The 18,416-nt window shown below is 47.6% G+C and overlaps 1 protein-coding gene and 1 long non-coding RNA gene across 7 annotated transcripts in view; one reads left to right on the plus strand and one right to left on the minus strand.

The window, feature by feature from the left end:
• The first annotated feature begins 6,945 nt into the window (after window positions 1-6,945).
• On the plus strand, window positions 6,946-8,096 carry LOC106609856 (uncharacterized). Of its 2 annotated transcripts, none has more exons than XR_006760216.1 (3): window positions 6,946-6,973; window positions 7,315-7,407; window positions 7,555-8,096. It is a non-coding gene; the product is annotated as an uncharacterized lncRNA (long non-coding RNA). The 2 variants fall into 2 exon arrangements; XR_006760215.1 differs by lacking the exon at window positions 6,946-6,973 and adding an exon at window positions 7,000-7,023.
• A 2,830-nt stretch (window positions 8,097-10,926) lies between these two features.
• LOC106596021 (serine/threonine-protein kinase B-raf) overlaps window positions 10,927-18,416 on the minus strand; it is a 65,532-nt gene continuing 58,042 nt past the window's right edge. For all 5 annotated transcript variants that reach the window (XM_045700333.1, XM_045700329.1, XM_045700330.1 and 2 more), the window contains 4 exons: window positions 18,249-18,380; window positions 17,894-18,028; window positions 14,107-14,257; window positions 10,927-12,860 (listed from right to left, as the gene is read on the minus strand). In XM_045700333.1, coding sequence (XP_045556289.1) covers window positions 12,838-12,860; window positions 14,107-14,257; window positions 17,894-18,028; window positions 18,249-18,380 — 441 coding nt within the window. In that variant the 3' untranslated portion in view covers window positions 10,927-12,837. The remainder of the gene's footprint in view (window positions 12,861-14,106; window positions 14,258-17,893; window positions 18,029-18,248; window positions 18,381-18,416) is intronic.

Consider the following 18,416-nt stretch of genomic DNA (forward strand, 5'->3'; position numbering starts at 1 on the left):
TAGAATGCTTGTGACCACACACATCTAAATATTGCACTTGGGAAAGAAAAAAACTTCTTCAAGTAGTAATAGAATGAAACAAACAGGCATTCTATTGTTGTTCTATTATAGTGGCCACTATTTTAAACACCGATCAAGTGCAGAAGGCTACATGTGTGGAAAAATAACATGCTCTGAGTAAAACATGTAATAATCCCCCTTAATCACACGTTTTACTGTCAAATTCAACACAACTAAAGCAATATCTTTGGGCTACACATTATTACATTGTACACTTTCTGCCTGTGGACATCTGTTCTACAATGTGCTAGCAGAGCATGATACCCCAGAGCATGATACCTCAGAACATGATACCCCAGAGCATGATACCCCAGAGCATGATACCCCAGAGCATGATACCCCAGAGCATGATACCCCAGAGCATGATACCCCAGAGCATGATACCCCAGAGCATGATACCCCAGAGCATGATACCCCAGAGCATGATACCCCAGAGCATGATACCCCAGAGCATGATACCCCAGAGCATGATACCCCAGAGCATGATACCCCAGAGCATGATACCCCAGAGCATGATACCCTCAGAGCATGATACCCCAGAGCATGATACCCCAGAGCATGATACCCCAGAGGATGATACCCCAGAGCATGATACCCCAGAGCATGATACCCCAGAGCATGATACCCCAGAGCATGATACCCCAGAGCATGATACTGCTCATGATGTAGCTTCATCACCTTCTCACCCCCCGGTCTCCGTGGTCAGGTTTCTCACCTAACGTTACCTCTCCGTTACCATTCAGGGGAGGTGCTGCTGTAACCTTCTCACTCCCCAATCTCCGTGGTCAGGTTTCTCACCTAACGTTACCTCTCCGTTACCGTTCAGGGAGACCCGCTGCTGTAACCTTCTCACCCCCCGGTCTCCGTGGTCAGGCTTCTCACCTAACGTTACCTCTCCGTTACCGTTCACGGAGACGCGCTGCTGTAAGTTAACTGACAAACTGCCTTTCAACTCTCCCGCTCTTTCCAGAGCGCGTTGATGCTGTCACTAGCACGTTGGTTGTCTCTTCTCTCTCGTGTCTCGTGCTGCGTTCTGTTGTTATGTGAACGATTGGCTGAGCCTTGGATACGGCCAGTTTTGGTCCAAACACGCATCACTCGTTCGTTTACAGCCAGTAGTGATCCAACCCCCCCCCCCACCCCGCCCCGCCCAAACTTTTCTCATAGGATCTACACAAATCACGTAGGTCACCTATTTTGGATTCAAAACAGGTGAATTTCGCAGAAAGCTGACTAGTTTGTATCCCTGAGATAGACAAGCGGGGCTCACTGGACAGACAGACAGGTCTACTGCTGCTAGACAGCTAATACTGGTGGGCATGCTCTACTCTCTGAGGGGGGCACGTTCAGTTAACCCCTCTGTCTGTCTCTCAGTGACAGGGTCATGGCAGGCGGGTGCAGGGGGAGGGAGAGGAGGGAAGTAGGGAGACACACAGACTTTCTGCTGACAGGTTCCATAGCAATGCAGTCAAACTTAAATCGGTTTTATCTCATTTCTACCAGCATGTCACATGAGCAACCAGAGTCGAAAAAAACTCCAGACCACCTTTACTCCACACACAGAGAAAAGCTCTCCCTCACCCTCCATTTGGAAAATCTGACCATAATTCTATCCTCCTGATTTCTGCTTAAAAGCAAAAATTAAAGCAGGAAGCACCAGTGAAAAAAGTGGTCAGATGAAGCAGATGCTAAACTACAGGACTGTTTTGCTATCACAGACTGGAACATGTTCCCGGGACTCTTCCGATGGCATTGAGGAGTACACCACATCAGTCACTGGCTTCATCAATAAGTGCATCGATGACGTCGTCCCCACAGTGACTGTACGTACATACCCCAACCAGAAGCCATGGCTTACAGGCAACATTCACACAGAGCTAAAGGGTAGAGCTGCCGCTTCAAGGTGCGGGACTCTAACCCGGAAGCTTATAAGAAATCCTGCTATGCCCTGCGACAAACCATTAAACAGGCAAAGCGTCAATACAGGACTAAGATTGAATAGTACTACACCGGCTCCTACGCTCGTCTTATGTGGCAGGGCTTGCAAACTATTACAGACTACAAAGGGAAGCACAGCCGTGAGCTGCCCAGTGACACGAGCCTACCAGACGAGCTAAATCACTTCTATGCTCGCTTCGAGGCAAGCAACACTGAGGCATGCATGAGAGCATCAGCTGTTCCGGACAACTGTGTGATCATGCTCTCCGTAGCCGATGTGAGTAAGACCTTTAAACAGGTCAACATTCACAAGGCGCGGGGCCAGACGGATTACCAGGATGTGTTCTCCGGGCATGTGCTCACCAACTGGCAGGTGTCTTCACTGACATTTTCAACATGTCCCTGATTGAGTCTGTAATACCAACATGTTTCAAGCAGACCACCATAGTCCCTGTGCCCAAGAACACTAAGGTAACCTGCCTAAATGACTACCGACCCGTAGTACTCACGTCTGTAGCCATGAAGTGCTTTGAAAGGCTGGTAATGGCTCACATCAACACCATTATCCCAGAAACCCTAGACCCACTCCAATTTGCATAGCACACCAACAGATCCACAGATGATGCAATCTCTTTTGCACTCCACACTGCCCTTTCCCACCTGGACAATGGAACACCTATGTGAGAATGCTGTTCATTGACTACAGCTCAGTGTTCAACACCATAGTGCCTATAAAGCTCATCACTAAGCTAAGGATCCTGGGATTAAACACCTCCCTCTGCAACTGGATCCTGGACTTCCTGACGGGCCGCCCCCAGGTGGTGAGGGTATGTAGCAACACATCTGCCATGCTGATCCTCAACATTGGAGGTGCGTGCTCAGTCCCCTCCTGTACTCCCTGTTCACCCATCGGGGCTGTAGTGGAGCAGGTTGAGAGCTTCAAGTTCCTTGGTGTCCACATCACCAACAAACTAGAATGGTCCAAACACACCAAGAAAGTCGTGAAGAGGGCACGACAAAGCCATTTCCCCCTCAGGAAACTAAAAAGATTTGGCATGGGTCCTCAGATCCTCAAAAGGTTCTACAGCTGCACCATCGAGAGCATCCTGACTGGTTGCATCACTGCCTGGTACGGCAACTGCTCAGCCTCCGACCACAAGGTGGCACTACAGAGGGTAGTGCGTACGGCCCAGTACATCACTGGGGCCAAGCTGCCTGCCATCCAGGACCTCTACACCAGGCGGTGTTCAGAGGAAGGCCCTAAAAATTGTCAAAGACCCCAGCCACCCCAGTCATAGACTGTTCTCTCTACTACCGAATGGCAAGCGGTACCGGAGTGCCAAGTCTAGGACAAAAAGGCTTCTAAACAGTTTTTACCCCCAAGCCATAAGACTCCAGAACAGGTAATCAAATGGCTACCCGGACTACTTGCATTGTATACCCCCCCAACCCCTATTTTACATTGCATATATGATAAACAGAGAGTAGCAGCATAGTCACTTTAAATATACATTCATGTACATACTACCTCAATTGGCCCAACCAACCAGTGCCCCCGAACATTGGCTAACCGGGCTATCTGCATTGTATCCCGCCACCCGCCAACCCCTCTTTTTACGCTACTGCTACTCTCTGTTCATCATATATGCATAGTCACTTTAACCATATCTACATGTACATACTACCTCAATCAGCCTGACTAACCAGTGTCTGTATATAGCCTCTCTACTGCTACTCTCTGTTCATCATATATGCATAGTCACTTTACCATATCTACATGTACATACTACCTCAATCAGCCTGACTAACCAGTTCTGTATGTAGCCTCTCTACTGTATGTAGTCTCTCTACTGTATATAGTCTCTCTACTGTATGTAGCCTCACTACTGCATATAGCCTCACTACTGTATATAGCCTCTACTGTATGTAGCCTCTCTACTGTATATAGCCTCTCTACTGTATATAGCCTCTCTACTGTATATAGCCTCACTACTGTATATAGCCTCTCTACTGTATATAGTCTCTCTACTGCATATAGCCTCACTACTGTATATAGCCTCTACTGTATGTAGCCTCTCTACTGTATATAGCCTCTCTACTGTATATAGCCTCTCTACTGTATATATCCTCTCTACTGTATATAGCCTCTCTACTGTATATAGCCTCACTACTGTATATAGCCTCTCTACTGTATATAGTCTCTCTACTGCATATAGCCTCACTACTGTATATAGCCTCTACTGTATGTAGCCTCTCTACTGTATATAGCCTCTCTACTGTATATAGCCTCTCTACTGCATATAGCCTCTCTACTCTATATAGTCTCTCTACTGTATATAGCCTCTACTGTATATAGCCTCTACTGTATATAGCCTCTCTACTGTATATAGCCTCTCTGCTGTATAAAGCCTCTCTACTGTATATAGCCTCTCTACTGTATATAACCTCTACTGTATATAGCCTCTCTACTGTATATAGCCTCTCTACTGTATATAACCTCTCTACTGTATATAGTCTCTCTACTGTATATAGCCTCTCTACTGTATATAGCCTCTCTACTGTATATAGCCTCTCTACTGTATAAAGCCTCTCTACTGTATATAACCTCTCTACTGTATATAGCCTCTCTACTGTATATAGCCTCTCTACTGTATATAGCCTCTCTACTGTATATAACCTCTCTACTGTATATAGTCTCTCTACTGTATATAGCCTCTCTACTGTATATAGCCTCTCTACTGTATATAGCCTCTCTACTGTATAAAGCCTCTCTACTGTATATAACCTCTCTACTGTATATAGCCTCTCTACTGTATATAGCCTCTCTACTGTATATAGCCTCTCTACTGTATATAACCTCTCTACTGTATATAGCCTCTCTACTGTATATAGCCTCTCTACTGTATATAACCTCTCTACTGTATATAGCCTCTCTACTGTATATAGCCTCTCTACTGCTATTTTTCACTGTCTTTTTACTGTTGTTTTATTTCTTTACTTACATATTGTTCACCTAATACCTTTTTTGCACTGTTGGTTAGAGCCTGTAAGTAAGCATTTCACTGTAAGGTCTACTACACCTGTTGTATTCAGCATTTCACTGTAAGGTCTACTACACCTGTTGTATTCAGCATTTCACTGTAAGGTCTACTACACCTGTTGTATTCAGCATTTCACTGTAAGGTCTACTACACCTGTTGTATTCAGCATTTCACTGTAAGGTCTACTACACCTGCTGTATTCAGCATTTCACTGTGAGGTCTACTACACCTGTTGCATTCAGCATTTCACTGTAAGGTCTACACACCTGTTGTATTCAGCATTTCACTGTAAGGTCTACAGCTGTTGTATTCAGCATTTCACTGTAAGGTCTACTACACCTGTTGTATTCAGCATTTCACTGTAAGGTCTACACCTGTTGTATTCAGCATTTCACTGTAAGGTCTACTACACCTGTTGTATTCAGCATTTCACTGTAAGGTCTACTACACCTGTTGTATTCAGCATTTCACTGTAAGGTCTACTACACCTGTTGTATTCAGCATTTCACTGTGAGGTCTACTACACCTGTTGTATTCAGCATTTCACTGTAAGGTCTACTACACCTGTTGTATTCAGCATTTCACTGTGAGGTCTACACCTGTTGTATTCAGCATTTCACTGTAAGGTCTACTACACCTGTTGTATTCAGCATTTCACTGTCAGGTCTACTACACCTGTTGTATTCAGCATTTCACTGTGAGGTCTACACCTGTTGTATTCAGCATTTCACTTTGAGGTCTACTACACCTGTTGTATTCAGCATTTCACTGTAAGGTCTACTACACCTGTTGTATTCAGCATTTCACTGTAAGGTCTACTACACCTGTTGTATTCAGCATTTCACTGTGAGGTCTACACCTGTTGTATTCAGCATTTCACTGTAAGGTCTACTACACCTGTTGTATTCAGCATTTCACTGTGAGGTCTACTACACCTGTTGTATTCAGCATTTCACTGTAAGGTCTACTACACCTGTTGTATTCAGCATTTCACTGTAAGGTCTACACCTGTTGTATTCAGCATTTCACTGTAAGGTCTACTACACCTGTTGTATTCAGTATTTCACTGTAAGGTCTACTACACCTGTTGTATTCTGCATTTCACTGTAAGGTCTACACCTGTTGTATTCAGCATTTCACTGTAAGGTCTACTACACCTGTTGTATTCAGCATTTCACTGTAAGGTCTACTACACCTGTTGTATTCAGCATTTCACTGTGAGGTCTACTACACCTGTTGTATTCAGCATTTCACTGTAAGGTCTACACCTGTTGTATTCGGCGCACATGACAAAAACTTTGATTTGATCCCTTGTATGACCGTCTTAAAACAATTCCACATGTTCGCTTAGCAGAACCCCAACCCCCATTTGAGAATGATACAATATGGATGCTGAATAGCCATTATATTCTCAATAAAAAGATTACACACAAACAGAACCGTTTTCATGCACTTCTTTAATATATCTGTTTTTCCATATTCACAACAAATACATTAAGCTCTTTCATCATCTTTTTATATAATACAGTTCTTAAATTATTTCATTTTTTTTTTTTTTTACACAACATTTTTTTCTCAGAATGTCATTCTATCAAAATGTCTTCTTAATCCCTTTATTTCTTCATTTTAAAACATTTTATATATCTCATTCCATGTTGAGAGTCACCATGCCTCCTATTTAAAAACGGCCAGTATCTCCTTTATACAGCTATTTACAGACGACAACAATCATCTTCCAGAAGGATGAAGGTCTCAGTTGGAGGGGGCTTGTGGGAAACGTAGGCTTAAGGTGCAGGCAAGGACAGATGGGGGGGGGGTTACAGAAAATAAAAAGAACAGCGAGAAAGGTTAGAAACCGTCTTACAGTAAAGTAATACAAATAGAAGTAAACCATAACAGGCAAAGCTTTGATGGAGAGAGGGACAACTCAACAGGTTGTCAGTAGAGTCCCATAGCTTTGATGGAGAGAGGGACAACTCAACAGGTTGTCAGAGTCTCATAGCTTTGATGGAGAGAGGGACAACTCAACAGGTTGTCAGTAGAGTCTCATAGCTTTGATGGAGAGAGGGACAACTCAACAGGTTGTCAGTAGAGTCCCATAGCTTTGATGGAGAGAGGGACAACTCAACAGGTTGTCAGTAGAGTCCCATAGCTTTGATGGAGAGAGGGACAACTCAACAGGTTGTCAGTAGAGTCTCATAGCTTTGATGGAGAGAGGGACAACTCAACAGGTTGTCAGTAGAGTCTCATAGCTTTGATGGAGAGAGGACAACAGGTTGTCAGTAGAGTCCCATAGCTTTGATGGAGAGAGGACAACTCAACAGGTTGTCAGTAGAGTCCCATAGCTTTGATGGAGAGAGGACAACAGGTTGTCAGAGTCTCATAGCTTTGATGGAGAGAGGGACAACTCAACAGGTTGTCAGTAGAGTCTCATAGCTTTGATGGAGAGAGGGACAACTCAACAGGTTGTCAGTAGAGTCTCATAGCTTTGATGGAGAGAGGGACAACTCAACAGGTTGTCAGTAGAGTCCCATAGCTTTGATGGAGAGAGGACAACTCAACAGGTTGTCAGTAGAGTCCCATAGCTTTGATGGAGAGAGGACAACAGGTTGTCAGTAGAGTCCCATAGCTTTGATGGAGAGAGGGACAACTCAACAGGTTGTCAGTAGAGTCCCATAGCTTTGATGGAGAGAGGACAACAGGTTGTCAGTAGAGTCCCATAGCTTTGATGGAGAGAGGACAACAGGTTGTCAGTAGAGTCCCATAGCTTTGATGGAGAGAGGGACAACTCAACAGGTTGTCAGTAGAGTCCCATAGCTTTGATGGAGAGAGGACAACAGGTTGTCAGTAGAGTCCCATAGCTTTGATGGAGAGAGGACAACAGGTTGTCAGTAGAGTCCCATAGCTTTGATGGAGAGAGGGACAACTCAACAGGTTGTCAGTAGAGTCCCATAGCTTTGATGGAGAGAGGACAACAGGTTGTCAGTAGAGTCCCATAGCTTTGATGGAGAGAGGACAACAGGTTGTCAGTAGAGTCCCATAGCTTTGATGGAGAGAGGGACAACTCAACAGGTTGTCAGTAGAGTCCCATAGCTTTGACAGACCAATGCTTGTGAAGACATCCACCTTTTTGCTGCAACAGCATATATATCATAACATAAAGAACATGGCTGTATGCATCCCAAATGGCACCATACTCCCTACATAGAGCCCTGTGGGCCCTGGTCAAAGGGGGGCACTATAAAGGGAATAGGGTGCCATTTGGGATGCCTGTCAATCTGTAAAATAATAAGGGCACTCGTAACAACTCCTTCCTGCCGTTAGCTCCCCGGGTCATATTTATTTCATCCTTTATTTAACAAGTCAGTTAAGGACAAATTCTTATTTACAATGATGGCCTACCCCTGGGCCAAACCCGGACGACGCTGGGTCAATTATGCGCCGCCCCTATGGGACTCCCAATCATCGGCCGGTTGTGATACAGCCTGGAATCGAACCAGGGTCTGTAGTGATGCCTCTAGCACTGAGAAGCAGTGCCTTAGACTGCTGCGCCACTCGGGAAAAAAAAACTTTATTTTACAGATATGCGCTGTTAGTTCCTCGGGGGGTCATATCCGCCGTTAGTTCCTCGGGGGGTCATATCCGCCGTTAGTTCCTCGGGGGGTCATATCCGCCGCTAGTTCCTCGGGGGGTCATATCCTCGGGGGTCACATCCGCCGTTAGTTCCTCGGGGGTCACATCCGCCGTTAGTTCCTCGGGGGTCATATCCGCCGCTAGTTCCTCGGGGGGTCATATCCTCGGGGGTCACATCCGCCGTTAGTTCCTCGGGGGTCACATCCGCCGTTAGTTCCTCGGGGGTCATATCCGCCGTTAGTTCCTCGGGGGTCATATCCGCCGTTAGTTCCTCAGGGGTCATATCCGCCACTAGTTCCTCGGGGGTCACATCCGCCGTTAGTTCCTCGGGGGGTCATATCCGCCACTAGTTCCTCGGGGGTCATATCCGCCGTTAGTTCCTCGGGGGGTCATATCCGCCGTTAGTTCCTCGGGGGTCATATCCGCCGTTAGTTCCTCGGGGGGTCATATCCGCCGTTAGTTCCTCGGGGGGTCATATCCGCCGTTAGTTCCTCGGGGGTCATATCCGCTGTTAGTTCCTCGGAGGGTCATATCCTCGGGGGTCATATCCGCCGTTAGTTCCTCGGGGGGTCATATCCGCTGTTAGTTCCTCGGAGGGTCATATCCTCGGGGGTCATATCCGCCGTTAGTTCCTCGGGGGGTCATATCCGCCGCTAGTTCCTCGGGGGGGTCATATCCGCCGCTAGTTCCTCGGGGGGGTCATATCCGCTGTTAGTTCCTCGGAGGGTCATATCCTCGGGGGGTCATATCCGCCGTTAGTTCCTCGGGGGGTCATATCCGCCGCTAGTTCCTCGGGGGGTCACATCCGCCGTTAGTTCCTCGGGCGTCATATCCTCGGGGGGTCATATCCGCTGTTAGTTCCTCGGGGGTCATATCCTCGGGGGTCATATCCGCCGTTAGTTCCTCGGGGGTCATATCCGCCGTTAGTTCCTCGTGGGGTCATATCCGCCGTTAGTTCCTCGGGGGGTCATATCCGCCGCTAGTTCCTCGGGGGGTCATATCCGCCGCTAGTTCCTCGGGGGGTCATATCCTCGGGGGTCATATCCGCCGTTAGTTCCTCGGGGGGTCATATCCGCCGCTAGTTCCTCGGGGGTCATATCCGCCGCTAGTTCCTCGGGGGGTCATACCCGCCGCTAGTTCCTCGGGGGGTCATACCCGCCGCTAGTTCCTCGGGGGGTCATATCCGCCGCTAGTTCCTCGGGGGGTCACATCCGCCGCTAGTTCCTCGGGGGTCATATCCGCCGCTAGTTCCTCGGGCGTCACATCCGCCGCTAGTTCCTCGGGGGTCATATCCGCCGCTAGTTCCTCGGGGGGTCATATCCGCCGCTAGTTCCTCGGGGGGTCATACCCGCTGTTAGTTCCTCGGGGGTCATATCCGCTGTTAGTTCCTCGGGGGTCATATCTTGGGTTGTGTCACAGTGAACTGAAGACAATGACCCAGTGTAATGGGAACGATGTCCTTCAGAAAAATCCATGACATTATACATCTCATGGCAGAAGTCTACATCTCTATTCTGGTTCATCTCCAGTATTCAAATTTGCTCTCCTGGACCTAATATATGGGCCAGTTTCCCAGACACAGTTTAAGCATAGTCCAGAACTAATAATGTAAAATGGTAGATTCTCCATTGAAAAAGTTATGACTCGTTTCTCAGCTGTAGAATATCTGTTCAGAGGTTCATAGAGGTCCTTTATCAAGTGTTTAATTCTTCACGTGACGACCGTGTCCCAAATGGAGCCCCTATTCCTTCTCCGGAACACTACCTGAGCCCCAAGTGCACCGTTAAAGGGAATAGGGAACTGTTTGGGATGTAGCCAATGCCCATTTTACACAGCCTTTGGCTTCCCCAGCAGAACATCCACTGTGTTTCCTTACAGATGGAACATGATGCGTTTAGGGTGTTATTCATCAACTCAAAATTCATGTTGTGACGGGATTTATTTGTTAATTAAAAAAATAATATAAAATAAAGGGAAGTCACCATTTTTGCTTCTTCGATACATCTCTCACAAAGACACAAGCAGTTAAAACAAGACAGATGGCTCTCTCTCCCGGTCTCAAAGACAATTCAGAAAATGGCATTAACAAATTAGACAATATTTTTTTTTCGCAGGCCTGCCTGTCAACAAAATAAAAAAAAAGGCAAAACGACATCAACAAAAGACAAGTTAAAAACAGCTCCTTCGACCTTTCGACACACCGGAATGACAAATACAGCTGCTCGACTATAGAAAGGATAGGCATAAAAAAAAATCAGACCACAGATTCCATTTTAATCCCCCACTCAAAAACACAGCTTCGGAGTGAAGTTTCCCCTTGGTACAGGTCTAGGATCAGCTGCTCCTACCCCAATCAGAACCTTAACCAACGGTGAGGGACATCCAATCAGTCCAGGGGCAACTTTAACCTACTCCCAACAACAACAAAACAAACCATTAAAATCCCACTAGTCTTTCAGCAGGCAGGAAGGTGATAGCAGCCATCTTGTTTACAGGTGCAAACAGGTGAATTGAGCTTCTGCTTCCTGTGTCTGTGATTAAAAAAAACAATAATGCAATGTAAAACCTCAGACTACAAGCAGCTGCTATCCAACATGTAGACTAAAGCAGAACCCTATTCAATCGTTCACTTCCGAGCGGGAATCTTGGGACGTAGCCTGGGATCTTCCTTCCTTCAGACTTCACTCGGACCTTCAGATAGAGGGAGTCCCATTGTACGGTGTTCTTGTAGCTTCCATCCTTCCTCGTACAAACTCACTACAAAAAGTCCGTCCCCCCCCCTTCTCCAAAATAAAGATGGTCAAACGTGTGGCATGTCGGTCAGAGAGACTCCCCGTCCTCCACACCCCTGTAGACTCCGTAATAGAGGATTGGGCTCTCCCGCCCCCTTCCCCCCCAAAACACCAAGTCTAAAGAGGCACTGGCAGCCATCTTAGATTCACAGTTTCTTTCTAACAAACCTGTTGATAAAAGCGATGTGCTATCCCTTCAAAATAACAATCCTCGGCTGATTTAAAAAAAAAAGGTTCTTTATGACGCTAACGTAGCGAGGGTGAGTTCCCCCACTTCTGGTTTTCAGGGGAAAAGGAAGTTAGGTTGAACATTACTGTATACCTGAAAAGCTGATGCTGGCGTTTTCTGGTCGACTCCACATCAGCTATCAAATGATCCAAAACAGGGGTTAAAACATGGAGTTTTGTTGAGGCAAATGACAAGGCAAGATCCCGGAGTCTGGCAAAAATGTGGAAAGGGCATCCTTCATTTCGAAAATGGACAGATCTGTGAGAGGCGAGGGAAAGTCTCAGAACCTCTGTCCTTTCAGTGAAGCTTGAGTCGAGTGTATTCGCGTGTGGCCTATCACCGGGTAGGAATGCTTTGTAGTGACAGTAAAAACATTAACGATCTCGCCAACAAAGAAAAGCTCAGAACAGCATCCCCCCCCCACCAATATCCTTAAAATCCCAAAAACAAACAAGAACTGGGGATTTATTTTCTTCAATAAATTAATCTTTCAAGTCCTCTTCCCACAGGGTCGACTCCACCCCCGTGAAATCCAGCTTATCAGCGATTGGCTTAGACCTGGCCCCTTCATCTCAGGTAACCAATGAGCAGGCAGGGAAGAAGTGTGGTTTCCTGTGCCTGTAGCGCCGCCCCTCTTCGTCAGGGAGGGGAATGAGAAGGGGTGTGCTGCCCAAACCCTCAACCTCTAACCTCTCTTGACCCCCTAACCCCAATCCTGTCCTTGTGCTCTCAGTTACACTCCTCCTTCATCAGACCTACAGTCAAGAAGTGCTGTTCTCTCCTTTTGCACGATTCCCTTCTTCCTCTGGTTTGGTGTAACATTTCTTCAGTGTGTCTTCATTTGTGTATCTGCTATATGTGTCATTCAAGTTTTTCCTATTTTTTAATCAGATTTTGTAAAAGTTTTTTCGATGTGGTGATTCCCCCAGCAGAGAAATCATCTGTAGTACTCCTGAGACGTGGAGCGGAGAGAGGAAGAAGCCGTCTTGTCTCTTCAGGTGTGGGAAGTAGAAAACAGCACGTTCTTTGAGACTAGTATGTTGGTTTTTGGTTAATGGATGAAGAAATCCACGGCAGGAACACAAGACTTGTTGAAGAGTGACGAGGGATGGACTGGCTGACTGGTGGAATCTGGATCAGCATCTTATTTAAATGCTGAAAACTCCCCTGGAAGGAAGAGACCAGAGATACGATCAGTGTGGAAGGAAGGAGAGATATGATCAGGTTGGAAGGAAGGAGAGATATGGTCAGTGTGGAAGGGAGGGGAGAGAGACAGATCAGGTTGGAAGGAGACGAGAGAGACAGCAGCAGTACAGCGTGGAAGGGAGAGAGACAGCAGCAGTACAGCGTGGAAGGGAGAGAGAGAGACAGCAGCAGTACAGCGTGGAAGGGACGAGAGAGACAGCAGCAGTACAGCGTGGAAGGGAGAGAGGAGAGAGACAGCAGCAGTATAGCGTGGAAGGGAGAGAGGAGAGAGACAGCAGCAGTACAGCGTGGAAGGGAGAGAGGAGAGAGACAGCAGCAGTACAGCGTGGAAGGGGAGAGGAGAGAGAGCAGCAGTACAGCGTGGAAGGGAGAGAGGAGAGAGACAGCAGTACAGCGTGGAAGGGAGAGAGGAGAGAGACAGCAGTACAGCGTGGAAGGGAGAGAGGAGAGAGACAGCAGTACAGCGTGGAAGGGAGAGAGGAGAGAGACAGCAGTACAGCGTGGAAGGGAGAGAGGAGAGAGACAGCAGTACAGCGTGGAAGGGAGAGAGGAGAGAGACAGCAGTACAGCGTGGAAGGGAGAGAGGAGAGAGACAGCAGTACAGCGTGGAAGGGAGAGAGGAGAGAGACAGCAGTACAGCGTGGAAGGGAGAGAGGAGAGAGACAGCAGTACAGCGTGGAAGGGAGAGAGGAGAGAGAGCAGCAGTACAGCGTGGAAGGGAGAGAGGAGAGAGACAGCAGTACAGCGTGGAAGGGAGAGAGAGAGAGAGACAGCAGTACAGCGTGGAAGGGAGAGAGGAGAGAGACAGCAGTACAGCGTGGAAGGGAGAGAGGAGAGAGACAGCAGTACAGCGTGGAAGGGAGAGAGAGAGAGAGACAGCAGTACAGCGTGGAAGGGAGAGAGGAGAGAGACAGCAGTACAGCGTGGAAGGGAGAGAGGAGAGAGACAGCAGTACAGCGTGGAAGGGAGAGGAGAGAGAGACAGCAGTACAGCGTGGAAGGGAGAGAGGAGAGAGACAGCAGTACAGCGTGGAAGGGAGACAGCAGTTCTGTTCTGATGTGATAAATGAGCCTTATTCATTGTGTCTATGTTACAATCCTATCTATTATTTCAACAGGCCAAATCGTTGATGACAGAATAGTTACGTGAGCACGTTTAAAATGGCAGTAACACTCTTTACATGGAGAGATGATGGGAACCCCCTCACCATATCCCCCCTGTATAGGGGTTTTGGGGGAGGCGCAGGCGTACAGGCTGAAGTCCTCCGTCTGGAACCCGGCTCGGTTCAGTGAGGGTTCCGACGCGGAGCGGTGGATCTTGGGTAAAGAACGCGCCAGAAGCTCAATGGACGCCAGGATCTGACGGAGGAGGTCAGAGGTTAAAAAGAGACGGTCACCACCAACAAGGTTAATAAGTCATCACTAGCCAATCACCTATCTCGAATCACTCGTCTCAAATAGGGACAAAGCTGACAGCAAGTCAGAGAATCTTAGATTCAGGCTGTCAGCAGAACCTCAGCTGGGCTTTCCAGCAGCTTTTAAACACAGTGAGACGTCAGTGTGAATTTATTTCTAATGCTCTGAGGCCACCTGGTGGTGGAACTAACACGTTCTCCTTCAGCCATACAAGCAAAACAACTCCAAGGAGGGCTGGCTCGGTCCCCACACAGGTTACCAGCCTTAACCCACACAGGTTACCAGCCTTAACCCACACAGGTTACCAGCCTTAACCCACACAGGTTACCAGCCTTAACCCACACAGGTTACCAGCCTTAACCCACACAGGTTACCAGCCTTTTAACCTGTCTGGGCCAGTGGGAGGCTTGCGTCCCACCCTAATCAACAGCCAGTGGAATCGCGTCGCGCTAAATGCAAAACCTCACAAATGCTATAACTTCAATTTCTCAAACATATGACTATTTTACACCGTTTTATAGATACACCTCTCCTGAATCGAACCACGTTGTCCGATTTCAAAAAGGCTTTACAGCAAAAGCAAAACATTAGATTATGTCAGCAGAGTACCCAGCCAGAAATAATCACACAGCCATTTTCAAAGCAACTAGCATGCATCACAAATACCCAAAACACAGCTAAATGCAGCACTAACCTTTGACAACCTTCATCAGATGACACTCCTAGGACATCATGTTACACAACACATGCATTTTTTGTTCGATAAAGTTCATATTTATATATAAAAACAGCATTTTACATCGGCGCATGACGTTCAGAAAATCTTTTCCCTCAAATGCTTCCGATGATCAGCGCTACAATTTACAAAATTACTATTCGAAAACATTGTTAAAATGTAATATTGTCATTCAAAGACTTATAGATTAACATGTCTTGAATGCCATCTCTTTGCCAGATTTAAAAATAACTTTACTGGGAAATCACACTTTGCAATAAACGACGTGGTATGCCCAGAAAAATAGTCTAGGCTATAAATGTTGGAGCCATCTTGGAACGATCAACCATCTAAAATACTATTGTAAATAATCCCTTACCTTTGATTATCTTTATCAGAAGGCACTTCTAGGAATCCCAGGTCCATAACAAATGTAGTTTTGTTCAAAAAAGTTAATAATTTATGTCCCAATAGTGTTAGCGCTCCGAAGGCTAGTGAAAATGTACCGTGTGCGTCTGACTTGTCGTCAGGAATGAGCAAAAAAATATATTTAAGTTCGTTCAAACATGTCAAACGTTGTATAACATAAATCTTTAGGGGCTTTTTCAACCAGGGCTTCAATAATATTCCATTGGGACGGTTGCATTGTCTTTCAAAACGTTTCGAAAAGGGAGAGTACCCATGGGCGCCCGACGTCACAATGGTAATGGCCCATCCCCTGTGACCAAGGTAAACATCCTCTCTTTCAGTCAATTTTGATAGAGGAGACTCAAACCACTTTGTAAAGACTGGGGACATCTAGTGGAAGCCATAGGAAGTGCTAAATGAATCACAAGCCCCTGTGTGTTTCAATGGCAAATGTTTGAAGTGATATCCACACATCAGATTTCAGTTTCCTGTCAGGATTTGTCTCAGGGTTTTGACTGCCATATGAGTTCTGTTATACTCACAGACACCATTCAAACAGTTTTAGAAACTTTAGGGTGTTTTCTATCCAAATCAAACAATTATATGCATATTCTAGTTACTGGGCAGGAGTAGTAACCAGATTTAAATCGGGTACGTTTTTTTATCCGGCCGTGCAAATACTGCCCACTAGCCCTAACAGGTTTTAACCCAGAACAGGTTACCAGCCTTAAAACCCACAACAGGTTACCAGCCTTAAAACCCACAACAGGTTACCAGCCTTAAAACCCACAACAGGTTACCAGCCTTAAAACCCACAACAGGTTACCAGCCTTAAAACCCACAACAGGTTACCAGCCTTAACCCACAACAGGTTACCAGCCTTAAAACCCACAACAGGTTACCAGCCTTTAAACCCACAACAGGTTACCAGCCTTAAACCCACAACAGGTTACCAGCCTTAAACCCACAACAGGTTACCAGCCTTAACCCACAACAGGTTACCAGCCTTAACCCACAACAGGTTACCAGCCTTAACCCACAACAGGTTACCAGCCTTTAACCCACAACAGGTTACCAGCCTTTAACCCACAACAGGTTACCAGCCTTAACCCACAACAGGTTACCAGCCTTAACCCACAACAGGTTACCAGCCTTTTAACCCACAACAGGTTACCAGCCTTTTAACCCACAACAGGTTACCAGCCTTTTAACCCACAACAGCTTACCAGCCTTAACCACATGAGCAGGAAGATGTTTCTGTTGAGGTGGATATCTTGGTCATTTTAAAACATTCAGCTCAACCCCTGGCATGTACAGTGAAGAGGCCTCCAGGGTTACCCGGGGGAACAGGGCCCGTCTCCAGCGTTACCCGGGGGAACAGGGTCCCGTCTCCAGGGTTACCCGAGGGAACAGGGTCCCGTCTCCAGGGTTACCCGAGGGAACAGGGTCCCGTCTCCAGGGTTACCCGAGGGAACAGGGTCCCGTCTCCAGGGTTACCCGAGGGAACAGGGTCCCGTCTCCAGGGTTACCCGAGGGAACAGGGTCCCGTCTCCAGGGTTACCCGAGGGAACAGGGTCCCGTCTCCAGGGTTACCCGAGGGAACAGGGTCCCGTCTCCAGGGTTACCCGAGGGAACAGGGTCCCGTCTCCAGGGTTACCCGAGGGAACAGGGTCCCGTCTCCAGGGTTACCCGAGGGAACAGGGTCCCGTCTCCAGGGTTACCCGAGGGAACAGGGTCCCGTCTCCAGGGTTACCCGAGGGAACAGGGTCCCGTCTCCAGGGTTACCCGAGGGAACAGGGTCCCGTCTCCAGGGTTACCCGAGGGAACAGGGTCCCGTCTCCAGGGTTACCTGAGGGAACAGGGTCCCGTCTCCAGGGTTACCCGAGGGAACAGGGTCCCGTCTCCAGGGTTACCCGAGGGAACAGGGTCCCGTCTCCAGGGTTACCTGAGGGAACAGGGGTCCGTCTCCAGGGTTACCCGGGGGAACAGGGGTCCGTCTCCAGGGTTACCTGAGGGAACAGGGTCCCGTCTCCAGGGTTACCCGGGGGAACAGGGGTCCGTCTCCAGGGTTACCCGAGGGAACAGGGTCCCGTCTCCAGGGTTACCCGGGGGAACAGGGGTCCGTCTCCAGCGTTACCCGAGGGAACAGGGTCCCGTCTCCAGGGTTACCCGGGGGAACAGGGGTCCGTCTCCAGGGTTACCTGAGGGAACAGGGTCCCGTCTCCAGGGTTACCCGGGGGAACAGGGGTCTGTCTCCAGCGTTACCTGAGGGAACAGGGTCCCGTCTCCAGGGTTACCCGGGGGAACAGGGGTCCGTCTCCAGGGTTACCTGAGGGAACAGGGTCCCGTCTCCAGGGTTACCTGGGGGAACAGGGTCCCGTCTCCAGGGTTACCCGGGGGAACAGGGTCCGTCTCCAGGGTTACCTGAGGGAACAGGGTCCCGTCTCCAGGGTTACCTGAGGGAACAGGGGCCGTTCCTCTCTCTTCTTCTTCATACAGTCAGCCATCAGCCTCCTCATGGCTTTAGGACAGTTGGAGCGCACCTTACTGAGGTCAGGAGACAGGTAGCCCCGACCCACCATGAAGATTATCTAGAGGAGAGAGGTAGAGGATCAGGTCAGGGGTAGGAGACCTTGCTCAGGTAGGACAGGACCCCAGACATCAACTCATAGAGAACATTATAAATATATAAATAAATATAAATATATAAATAAATATAAATATATAAATAAATAAATAAATATAATAAATATAAATATATAAATAAATAAATAAATATATATATAAATATATAACAGTAGAGATATCTACCTGGTCTCTGTTATTGATGTTGGAGTAGGGCAAGGCCCCAGACATCAACTCATAGAGAACAATCCCGAAGGCGTAAACGTCAGACTGGAAGCTGTAAGGGTTCTTATCCTGCAGGCGGATCACTTCTGGGGCCTACAGACAGACAGGGAGCAGCAGAGTCACACAGTT

The sequence above is a fragment of the Salmo salar genome, chromosome ssa17 (genome assembly GCF_905237065.1).
Source record: "Salmo salar chromosome ssa17, Ssal_v3.1, whole genome shotgun sequence".
Lineage (NCBI taxonomy): Eukaryota > Metazoa > Chordata > Actinopteri > Salmoniformes > Salmonidae > Salmo > Salmo salar.